Below are 12,246 nucleotides of genomic sequence, written 5' to 3'. Positions count from 1 at the left end.
TCCTCTGTAATGGAACATGAGGGGGACCCTGTCTCAAGCCATTTAATCTCTTTTTGCATTCTCCATTTTTTCTGCTAATGAGCCTTATTGACAATCAAACAGAAGCTGTCATCCCCCAGGATGCAACACTCCCAGCCTCTGCGTGTTTGTCATAGTGTCCTGGCAATCAGAGCTGCCTGCAAGACCAGGCTGGCAGTTAGTGGTTCTCACAGCAGCGCTGCCTGAAAATGGCACACTTCCTGTAGAGTTGCAGCTGCCACCTCTGCTACTTCCATTACTTTCTATAGCATGCAGATGTTGTATCAACATTCCCTGCCAAGGGGACTGCAATAACTGCGAGATTCATGCCATGTTTCAGAGGCACGTCAATTTCTCAAGTGGCACAATTAAAGAGGGAAATACAGTACCAGGTTTTTCGCAGGCGCTGAAATCGGAAAAGGGCTTTTTTCGCTTTCTTTCCAAATGGGGGCCGTTTCATAAGGGTTCGCAAATCCACCCGATTTTTACTGCCCTTTTCCTGCGTGGAGCTGTTCTGTGAGGCTTTGTGCGGCAGACCTGTCGTGACCCACAGCGGATATGGAAATGGGGCTAAGGTTTTATGGGCCAAACGGATTGGACACAGTCAAGCTCAGGGGGCATGAATATTGGATGTTATTTCTGCTCCCTTTTTATGTAATCCATTGCCAATACATTATTAATAGATGATATCATATCCAGAACTACTGGACAAAGCACTACAGAGGGGTGCTATGAAAGGAGCTCTATGTGCCAGAGACTGTGGCAGAAAATACAGTTCAAGTGATATTATTTTATCGCTAACACTCTCTGACCAGGCAATCTTTACAGTGTAATTTTTGGACTAAGTGAAGTTCATAGAAGTAAAATATGGTGAACAGTGTATTTCTACCAGGGCTAAATCCTGCATTTGTGGGTTTGAAATGCACTGAAACATTGATGAAGTATCAAATGACACCCAAATACAAGTTTAATGGATTTTGAAGCACTGGGATACTTTGCTCATCCTTCTTGACTGCAGTGAGTGAAGTGGAAATCTCTGCTAGGATCTAGAGTTTTCCCTGCAAAGCTGACTCCCAGTGTACAGTAGCAGGGGAGCAGTGTCTTATCTGATGTGCCGATTCACAGCCAGGAGCTGCGCTAATGTGGGACTTTAAAAAAAAAAGGGGGCAGAGTCCCTGTTTCGATTCAAATGTACAATTGTTCAAAAAGGTCACATTCTGTTTTGGTTCATCGTCGTCGCAAAGTTGGGACGTCGCTGCGGCGTCGTACTTCACCGGAGTTGCAGCCGCTTTTATTTTTTATTGCCCCCCCCTCCCCCCGCACAGAACGCATCACTCAGCGGTTGCACAAATCCTGTCTGTCCAAGAGCAAATCCTTAAAAAAGTACTTCTCAGCACTGGGCGTCCAGCGCAGAAGATAAACAGCGTGTTCACCTTTGAGTTTTATGGCCTGTCTCGATACTGTACACGTTGGCACAAAGGTATTATCACATAAATATCCATTAAAAGTGAACCTATAAGCCCCTCAATAAGACTTACATAGGGAGGGGATGCGTAAGGTAATATTCTCTTTTAAGGTCAGTTTGAATTGTTTTTTCTCATGGGAAACGGCGGATTGATAAAGAGCAAACAAAACCTCTTTTCTGAATGCTTGTCCTCCATGGCCTCAATGAAGGTTTCATTCCTTTATATCATCCAGCCCAATTCCCAGCATGCGGCCATTGTGGCTCTTTCAACTGGAGCTCTCCATTGACTGCCTCATTGTCCGGCCGCTCTTTTGTGCGCGCTATCACCGGAGCACAATCTTTCACCTGAACAGCACAGGAGCGCAGCCTGGATGCGGTCGCGCAAAGCCACCGAGTCGCCCGCGTAGATGCCAGCGCGCAATTAACCCGCTGCTAATGGGCAGGAATATTTAGATCAACTTTTAACAATCTCCGGCGACGCCTGTTAAGGCCTTGGATGTTAGTCATGCTCGGGCCGCGCGCGTCAGCCCAAGCTGTTCAATATTGGCGTTCGGGCTTATGTTATTGAGAGGAGGTTTTTTTTTTCCCTTTTTCTTTAAGATATAACAATGCACGAGCAGATGTTACAAGCGCAGCCCTCGGCAACACAAGGCTAGTTAAGATCGATATTGCTTTCAATATTTCTTCCCTTTGACAGATAACCAGCACTGAGGAAAGTCTTGATAAGAGTGGCAACATATGGATGTGGCAAGCCTCGCTTTCTTTTGATTGCGTGACCCCTTGACCTTTGCCTTGTCGGAGAGGGAGGCAGCCACATGGTATAGTGGGGGTCTGTCAGGCTCTGGTTATGGGGCATTATTGACCCAGGATTTATAAATATTTAATGCACACATTAAGATCATGGTTGAGGGGGGCCATTAGAGTTCTCCAATAAAGAGGCTCTCACAATGATTGAGTGGTGTGGCAGAGCTGGTGGCTGCTCGTTGGGTACAGGGAAACCTGCTGAGACAATATACTGTACCTCCAACCCGCCGGCCAGGCTTCAGAGCTCCTTAAACCAGCAACAACTGAGCGAACTTGTCACTCGTTATGGTGCTTCTACGCTCAGAGTTCTTCACTTCACTTCTTTTTCGTTCATTTAATTTACAGGCAGGAGAGGGGAAAAAAAATCCAGGTTTAGCGCTTTTGACAGGAGCGAACACAGCAACAGATGCAAACCTGCGCACGTGTATCTGAAACAGATAATGCAATGTCAGGAAGCAGTTATCAGACGCGCGAGATTATCGAGGGAATGATTTGAAGCAGACGGCGATCGGGCCTGAAAATTAAATCGCCTCTTTTGAGCGCGCCTGTCCTTTGCGCTATCAGCGACTCCTCGACTATCTCCCCCTTCGCGGCGAGATCCCTGCGTGCGGGTTGACATAATAAGCCGTGATATGCTGATTGCCACTCAGGTTACCATCGTTTAATTGTGCATTAAAGGCAGAGGTTGCCTCGGACAATGTTGCCTTGATGAGAAATTGACATTTTGTGACCTGCTCTCTGCGACCACTCAGGATGCCAGATAAGATGCTCAGTTGTTTTTAAGGAGAACCACCATTCTTCGCTCAAACACTTCTATCCTTCTGTTTGACCCACTTGATGAGTATAGATTTCACAGTGGCCCCCCTTTCAGCGCTCAAACTATAAGAGGTTCAAAACGATACCAGCCCTTATAGACAAAGGATAACCTTGCTCTTTCAATGTATTGATTCTTTATTAACTAGGTGGCTTAATGCAATGAAATGAGGGATTTGAATGAGCCCCATTTGGGGTGCTTTGAATAAAAAGCTTGCACTGTTTATGAATGACTACAATGCACCCTTGAAGCACCACAGATGCAGGATGTGCTCATACAAAGACCGGTAGGAAAATGCAGACAGAGCTTTGCTGAAAGAATATGAGTGAAGAGCAGTTTTCATCTTTTTATGGATGTTACACTTTTCCACAGGTTTCCAACAATTATCTCTATGGCAAAAGTCTCAACACTACAACTTACAGACGAATCACAGGTTTGTCCTCAGAGGACTCTACTGTCTTTGCCTCGGTCATGATTGTCAGTTTGTTCTGCCAGCCAAACTGTACTTAACACTGAAGAAGTCCACAGCTGGGGAGCTATTGTGTTTTTACTGAAAATTTTAATAAAACATCACTTATTCATTTCTGTTTCCATTCCAAATGTTGACATTTTTAAATTTTTCTTCCCTGTAAACACATGTAAGCTATGTGGCAGAGTCATAAGTGGTGAGTAAAAATGACTTCTATACATTCTACAAAACAGAAAAATACAACCACAAATGGAGTGTTTTTTTATCTCCAAGGTTGTCCCTCATGCACGTTAGTCTCTATTGGATCTTAACAACTATCATATGGGTCACAAACAATTTATTTGACAATACAACCAACAAAGTTTTCCCCAAAATGGTCTGTATAGATAATTTAAAATCAATATAAAAATAAACAATGAAGTTTGACTTCCCCTTTAAAAAATGGACAGAGAGTCTTGACGGAGTAACACAAAATCTGAGGATACACGTGAAATATATGCACATTGCATTTCATCAAATACGAAAAGAAAACAAATGAAGGCAACAGTTCTTGGCTGAATTATCTGTGCTGCATCACTATATTAAGGGCATGACGATTAATACATACATAATGAAAAGCAATATACAAAATTTCAGAGATAAATACATTATTTATAATTGATATGTTACAAAATTTCCCTCAGTGAGCGCAAGTGTGTGTTTGAACAGAAAGATGACGATGACCTACTGTACTCCTACATTCTCAATGGATTTTAATTTTGTTTTTTTTTAAATGTTTTTTGTTGATCTAAAAGAACATGAAAAAGACAGATGTATAAATATTTAGCACAAGTTTGGCAATATCACAATAGTCTACAATTTTTAACCACATATAAAACACAGAAGGGAGTTGGAGCTAGAAGGGGGAGACTGCTCCTCATCAACAAGAAACAGACTTCACAGTAGCCTAGGAATGCATTAATATACAGTGCTAGCAAAAAAGTTGAAAAACATGGCAAAACACACTTGCTTAAAAGGAAGCTCTAGACATGGAAGTACATCATATTCATCAACAGAGCAGTGTTTTGTACACGTCAGTGTGCTTGTTGAATCAAAGAGGATTTTTTTTTGTTGTTTTACTTTTAAGGATGATTTCTAGCTACAATAAATTACAAAATTTAAGTTAAAATGCAGGAATGAAACATGATACAACCTTACCCGCCCAGCCCCGCCCTGTTTTACTCATAATTGTTGTACTTTAATGATCAATTTTCTACATTATATATCTCATATATTTTCCAGTTGAAATTCAAACTGTCTTGGCCCCTGTGTATTTTTCTCACACATAAAAATACAAAAAGTCACATTATAAAGACACACAACTGTTGTGAATCTATTAAAAGAGAGTTGAAACAGAAAAAACAATTTCTGAGGCAAACAAGTTCATTGGCAAATGTTCTGTACATCAGTGTTTTTACTTTACAACCAGATGGTGAGTCCACAGAGTCCCTTTTTCAGTACTGAGCGCGTGGTGGACTTATCTGAGGCCGAAGCGCAACCCGACAGGTATACAAAATAAACCCTTCATCATCCCGTGTCCTCTTCAAGGCTGATACAATGGGAGGGGAAAGGAAAGAAACAAACCAAAAAATCCCACAGAAAAAAATATCGTTCCTTGTGAAATCCTTTTTTCTGTAGGTTGTGAAAGTCATTTAAAAGGGAAAAAAATCATTTGTTTCTTTTCTTCTTTTTTTCTTCATATTTAAAAACAAGAACGAGCGGCTGACTATACATTGCACCAGCGTCCTGCTGTGTGCTGGAGGGGTGTCCTGTGATGTGGTGGTGCTGTGTTTACTGGTGCTTGAGATGATGAAAGTGCATTTACATTGGAGGGACAACAAGACCGGACATGGCTGGAGAGAGAGGAGACAGAAAGCGAGAAGGCATTAATGTGTTTGGCTGCAACAGGAATGGACATTAATATGAAAAGATTGTTAAATGATCTTAGCAGGTGTCTGTGCATGCATGCGTGTGTGCGTGTGCGTGTGCCTTAATGTGCCTGTTTGCGTATGTGCCTGCGAGTGTTTGCCGTGTCCGCCGGCCCGCTGCCTCCCGTCGTCCTAACGGGGGAGAGTTTGAAAACCTCCCTCCTGCTCTGACATTTCAGCCCCCAGCACGCCAGCCTTGCTATGTGTGATATTTCTCCTGGCATTGGGGTAATGGCAAACAGTGGCCCAGACTCCCGGGAGACGTCGCCGTGGTGACGGCGGAGCAACAACACGGTCACTTCCCACAATGCCACAATGCTACAGTACTAGACACTCCCTAGACTCCCCTCAGATTCCTTCTATCGCGTCCTTTCCTCCATCCTCAACCCTCCAACGCCACGCGGCACATTAGTCCTACGTTCCCTGAGTCGTGCCTCTGCGTCATTATCCAAGAGAGATTAGGAGAGATCAAAGGTAGCTTCCGTTATTTTACCAAGACCATCTGCTTAGGATATCATTAGCAACTGTACCTCACCCTGAGAGTTTATATATTCAGTATTTTCACACGTTTTAACAATTAGGCGACTAGTGAAGTGCTGGGATGATATATTATTATATTGCTCAGAGTATATTTGTAGAGTCATGGTTGAAATGCTTTTAAGTTTGCCAGCGCAGATGATGGCAAGGCATTGCTCATTAATTTCTGCACAACATGTATTAATAAGTATGAACGTGTAGCAAGATGAACTTTAATTTCCCACTTCATTAAGCCCAATGTTATTAATCTTGGGGCACACACTACGGCTAAGCTTGTTTTCAAAGCAATCATGTTGGTCATGACACATGCACAAAACCTAATAAACATAATTACTAAAACAATTCTGGGAAGGCCTTTTCCTGCGACATCAGAGGGGATCATTTGTATAAAAGGGCAACGAGGAAGTACACGGAGACGGCGCTCGCAAACCTGTGTGTGCGTGTGTGTGTGTGTGTGTGTGTGCAAAGACGTGCTCAGTGTGCGTGAGTGCGTGTGTTCAACTGAAAGGTGTAAATTGGCCTGTCAAAATGCATAGATATGTAATGATTAATCCCTCACCAAACCGGACAGAGGCCTGAGCAGCGGTATCTGACCAGTAGTCCGTAGGGAAGGGATGAGGGGGTGAGGGGGGCTCACCTTGCAGTCCGTTGCCGTTGGCGCTGGTGCAGGAGGGGGGTGGGGAGGCCTGGGGTCGGACCACAGGGGCGAAGGCGCTCTTTTGTTTAACTGCAGAGACGATAGGGAGGGAAAGGGAAGGCGGGAGGGTGAGAGTGAGAACGTGCTGTGAGTAGTGCTCAGGAGGGAGAGGGCAGTTAAGGTAAGGCTGGGATAGTATTACTGCCAGGGGGGATACACGATCGGTACTCACAGGCCCCTACCATCAACATGTTGTCCGGTTCAACAAATACATGTGGCATGTAGGGGAGCACGCGTAAAAACGAAGACCCCGCCGCCTCCGAGCTACACGCGTGTTCTCGCCAAAATGAAACGAGCCTCCGTGAATGAATAGCAATATATTATCACCATCAATAATGTTATAACCCTGTCACAAGTGATTCATGGAAGCGAAAACGAATGTGGGAGCGGGAATTAAATCAGCGGCGGCTTAGTGCTACTACGGCGCGATAGTGGCGAGCTACTCACTTCCATATGGGGAGTTGGCAGAGGATCCGTTGAGGAACCCTGGGGAGCTGGGAACGCCCAGGTTCATGCCGGCGTTGCCGTAGCCGTTCATGCTGTTGCTGACGGTGTTGTAGCTGGATTGCTGCGGGGTGCTGCTGGAGATGTAGCCCCGGGGGGACACGCTGCTGGTGTTCCGGCTGTAGCCCACTGGATGACGGGAGAAGGAGGGAAGTTTGCTCATTTCTTTTTTCGCCTCTGCACAGTATTTACCGAGGAAGCGTTCGCAGATTAGAGGAAGCGATAATGGAAATTAACTGCTGCAGTCAAACACTTTTATATGAGCACATATTGCGCTTGACAGTTTAATAAGGGGAGTCTCCGTTGGACCCTTTAGGTGCCTGTATGGCAGGTGGGCGCTCGCCCCGATGTTCAAAAACAAAATTCCAAGATCAATTTTCTCATTTTAACGAGTGAAAAAAGTGAAATTTAGCACTTTTTTATTTAGCTCCAAACCCCCCAGTATCCCCTAAAGGAGGCCTTAAGCGTCCCCGAACCCCACTTTTGAAAACCACCGAGTTATGGAGTCGTACCCTAAATCACATACCTTGGTCGTTCCCTTGTGACTCAGACACATTGACTGCTAGCTGGCTGCTGAAGGAGTTGACTCCCATCATGCCGTGGGAGGCTGTGTTCGCGAGCGAGGGGATCTGGTTGTGGTTGCGGGGAACGCTGTACAGGGCCTCGGCGATGTCAGCTGCCCTCTTCAGAATGATCTCCTGCGAAGCGAGGAGAAGGCAGAGGTTTTGTTGTTTATGTTTTTTTTATAGCCGCGCTCTCGCTTTGATGCGTGGTTCATGGCTATATGGTTAACTCGCAGCACACCGAGCCTACGTCGTTCCAGATATAGTGGTTGAAAATACCCTTTGGTGCTACTATCAGTGAAATTTCAATAGTTTATTATTTAGTGGGAGCATCAGCTGCGCGGATACGGACCTGATTGTTGTGGGGCATTCCATACAGGGCTTCGACGAGGTCCGCCGCTCTCTTCAGTAGCACCTCCTGATGAGGAAGAGTAAATGTTAAGACCCAACAGATTATGTTTGAGACCCCAGCGGTCCACAGGGTAACAAAACACACAGCGCAGCGGGTTCGCGGCCAGCGTTCGAGATGTTTACATATTCAAGCGGCCTAAATAAGAGCCAGGCTGATTTAAGAGGCACCGGCGCTGCGTTTATACAGCACTACCACTTTGCTCCTTCCAACCATGCAGAGCAGTGAATAATGTTCCCTATCTTAATTAAACTGGCATGGTCCTTTAAAAACAACACCTCACCCCTGATTCTGGGCCTCACGTTTGCTCTGGAGTTCAGCGTTGAGTCCCCTCTCTTCAGAACAATAAAGTGAATTAGCTCTGGGTTAATCTAGTTCTGTTGTAATGACATTAAGGAATTTTTCAATTAACCTCTTTGACTGGCTGTTGCAAAGGACTTCACAAATGACTTCCCATCCAGCAAGAGCTGGGTGCCTGTGCCTCAGGGACACGGATGCTCAGGATGTGGTCTTATCCATGTCTGCATGCTTGCCCCTGCTTGACAATGCGGATTAGCTGTGTTGCTTTGGCTCTTAACACTGAAAATGAGTTGGCCTCGGATCCTGTTCCCCCCACTCTGTTCTGGGCTTTGGGCTAGGTGGGGTTTGGCCCGTTTGTGTGTCTTTATCTGCTCTTTGAATTCAGCACTTACAATTAAATCCCTCTCAAGCAAGCGGGCTGCTCTCTTTGTTTTCCATAATACAGAAGGCAATATGCCGTATAAAAACCCCGCTCCTCCTTTTTGAGTGCATTTAATCTGACAAAGGCAAGTTGCAGACATGGCTGTTGCATGTGTTTTTAAAACGCTCGCTTGTTGTCACCTGCTGTAGAGCGGAGATTTGTCGACTGTGCTGTTAGAACCCTGGTTAAAAGCAATGCAAATCTGTCACCAGAAACATCTCAGATGGCGCTTGTTTTCTTCCCACATTCGCCGTGTTTTCTTTTGCGGGCCTCGGTAATTTGTCTGAAGTGTTCCATCACTTGGCAATGGCAGTGTGGGATTAAGACGGCAGCTGCCGTAAATGAATGTAAACACAGCCTTCGCGCCTTCAAACAGCGGCCTCCAAGACTTGGCCTGCGTTTCCAAGGCGCAGCGTATGTAGTGTGTATGGAGCGTGTGTACGGGCCCTTTCATCCCGAGGACCATATCTACCACAGTCCTTGATTTATCAAGATGAATCACTGTAGAAGCCACTTCCAGCATATGCCATGCTCTCTTATAGAAACATATCGCTTAATCCACCCCAAGTTACCGGATGGGTGGCTCTTAGAATGGGCATTTACCTCTGAAATTGGTGTGTATGCTCAACGTTGCATGCATCTAGTTTGCATACAAATAAAGAATTATGGTTGTCGTGAGGCAGGTAGACTAAATGAGAGGACCAGCTGTCTTGATGTGTTCTCATCAGGCAGAACAGATTTCTCTCTCTCTTGCTGAGTGAGATAAAGTGGTTTTCTTTCTTTTTGTCTGCAGTTAATAATTACCAATAATCTATTCTATCATATTTCAAGATCTCCTGCATGGCTCTCAATTTTAAACAACAATTAAAGCAATTAAGACTGTCGCGTTCACATGCCATGTTTCATTCTCTGTGAAACGTCCTCTCCCTCCTTGTCCATATGGTACTTTGCAGCAGTGACATAAGGACAGCTTGGAAAAAAGGAGGAGAGAAAACGTTATTGCCTCTCATCCTTAATCTGTCGTTTACCGCGTGGTGTCTTAACTAACCAAGCCGACTCGCAAGGCTATGCTTAAGTGGCAACCTAGTCATATCCGAGGATGATGAGAAGTGCTGCACCCAATCAAGGAAGAAGTTTGTTTTCTTCTGACGAGATGCTTTCATGCGTAGCAGCTCACGCTGTGAATACGATTAACACGGAATAGTGTTCTGAGGGCATTTCCATGTAAATCTCAATACTACTCCAGCATAAGTGTAATTGGCTTTCTTGTCATGGAGACATATCAGAAACACACCATGTTAAATTGAAACAATTAAAGGCCTCAAATGATTTCTGTTGTTGTGTGACAAATGCGTGACAGATTCCTGCTATTGTTTCGCCTTGCTTTGCATAGAGGTCTCGTGTTCAACAACTGTTTAAATGGGGCTGCTCAGATGACAGATCACTGAAGATTTAGGAGTCGTTTGGCGTTATTGCCGAGAAAGGAAGCCATAACAAACGGCGCGTTATATAAAATACCTAACAACGAGGAAATGTGGTCTACAACAGCCCAAATTGTGATTCTTCAAGCAGTAGATTAACATGGATGTTGTATTTATATTATCACAGTTAATAAAAGAGGGCCTAGGTTATGTAGCTTGGAGTGCTAATGCCATTATAAAACTGTAAGGCAATTACTCTGTTAGCTCTAGCCTGAGGTAATGAATGCATTTAGAAGCATAGGGCCATTAGATGAAGGTACTTCAAAGAGCACAGGAAGAGAGATTCATTTAAATACATGGGTAATTGCTTGACATGAACACATTTGTAATATTTTCTCCTTGCGGATTACACAAGAATTGGAAAAGAATGGGCTTATGCTCATTTTGGGAGGAAAGAAAAGAAGCCAAAGCAATCAGCTTAATAATAAAACAATATTGAGTTTCCACTTTTAATTTCATAATGAATCTAATTTGTTACAGAAGAGAGAAATTGAGTGTGATATAATGTGATACCCAGTCTATTTGTCCATTACTGCCAGAGGGCACAAAATGGTATTATAAATTGTCTTTTTTATATTATGAATAGAAAATTGTTTTATAACAAGATCTTAAAAAGGAGGGTGAATTCCAAAGTCTCTCTTCACTTAACGCGATGCCCGCAAACCAATCTCCTTTCTCATCACTTGACTGCTCACACTTATTACTTTCATATTCACCCTGGACTTTGCATTGAATTTTTATATCTCCACTCCTCCCACAGGGTCAGACTGTCATCTACGATGTTGTCTTAGAATTACGAGGTAAACTTCAATCAGAGGCAGCTTCCCCCCTTTTTTCTCTGTGTAGCAACAATATTAGCGTGCATCCCTTGCTATCCATGAGCACTCCCATATTGGCTTTCTGTCTCCTTACAATTACCACGTGTCTTACTGGTCCCAGGGAGAAGGCTGGTGGAAATCAATAGCGCAGTAATATTATCAACTGGAGGGTGAAGTCATGGGGGGGAGGGGGGTGGGGAGGCGGTGAGTGGGCTTGGTGTCGATTTGCCTTTCTGCTAATGCACACCCTGCGTCCTCCAGCTTTATCTTCTTTTTATAGAGTCTCCCTGCCTCACCTGCACCCTGTAATGGCCGTTCTCTATATGCTGTTTCTGTTCTCATTCCAAATGTACGCGCCGGCCTCAGCCCGCTGCAGGCTGTTTTATTGGGAATGTGCTTTTGACCCCGAGAGCTGACCCTCAGATGGCAAGCTTAACAATGACGAATCACTTGGTGGGATCATTTACATGCCCCCTGAACCCCATATTTGGGTCCATTAGAGAGCAAATCAAATATTTATGTTGTTTATTGGAAGTGCAGGGTTTCATCTCACTCTGTGATTGTTTCATGCAAAGGCCGGGAGACCGTGCTATATTAAGTAGACGTACGCCCAGGAAACTAATCTCGGGTTCGGTGTCAAAACCGGTCTCGCGGCCGACAATGCTTTGTATTCAAAGACAGCGCTGTGCTTTCTCCGTAATAAAGCTGTGTTTAACATCGTTCCTCTCTCTGTTGAGAAGAAACGCGGATTTCGCAAAAAGGAACCCTGCGGATTGACCGGCTATGACATTGGCTCCAGAAAGAGCTGCGTGGATATTAAAGACAAGGGCACTTTACCTTTTGGTCTGCGTTTATAGCCGAAATTAGAGCAACATTTCATGTCTAGGTGTTGTTTCCTGTCTCCGCGGGGACTGGGTCTAATTGAAACACTTCATATACTGAGCGAAGGACTAGCTGTGATGTTCCACATCGCCCTGGT

General features: G+C 44.5%; 1 protein-coding gene across 6 annotated transcripts in view; it reads right to left on the bottom strand.

The window, feature by feature from the left end:
• Window positions 1-3,432: 3,432 nt before the first annotated feature.
• LOC114842074 (transcription factor COE3) overlaps window positions 3,433-12,246 on the bottom strand; it is a 66,469-nt gene continuing 57,655 nt past the window's right edge. For 3 of the 6 annotated variants that reach the window (XM_055502245.1, XM_029127561.3, XM_029127560.3), the window contains exons 12-16: window positions 8,191-8,256; window positions 7,802-7,973; window positions 7,219-7,404; window positions 6,634-6,801; window positions 3,433-5,462 (exon numbers count right to left, since the gene is read on the bottom strand). In XM_055502245.1, coding sequence (XP_055358220.1) covers window positions 5,431-5,462; window positions 6,634-6,801; window positions 7,219-7,404; window positions 7,802-7,973; window positions 8,191-8,256 — 624 coding nt within the window. In that variant the 3' untranslated portion in view covers window positions 3,433-5,430. The remainder of the gene's footprint in view (window positions 5,463-6,633; window positions 6,802-7,218; window positions 7,405-7,801; window positions 7,974-8,190; window positions 8,257-12,246) is intronic. The other 3 variants (XM_055502246.1, XM_029127563.3, XM_029127562.3) reach the window with 1 other exon arrangement.

This window comes from Betta splendens, chromosome 15, assembly GCF_900634795.4.
Source record: "Betta splendens chromosome 15, fBetSpl5.4, whole genome shotgun sequence".
NCBI lineage: Eukaryota > Metazoa > Chordata > Actinopteri > Anabantiformes > Osphronemidae > Betta > Betta splendens.
Note: the sequence above shows the minus strand (reverse complement) of the source record. Positions and strands in the feature narration are given on the sequence as shown.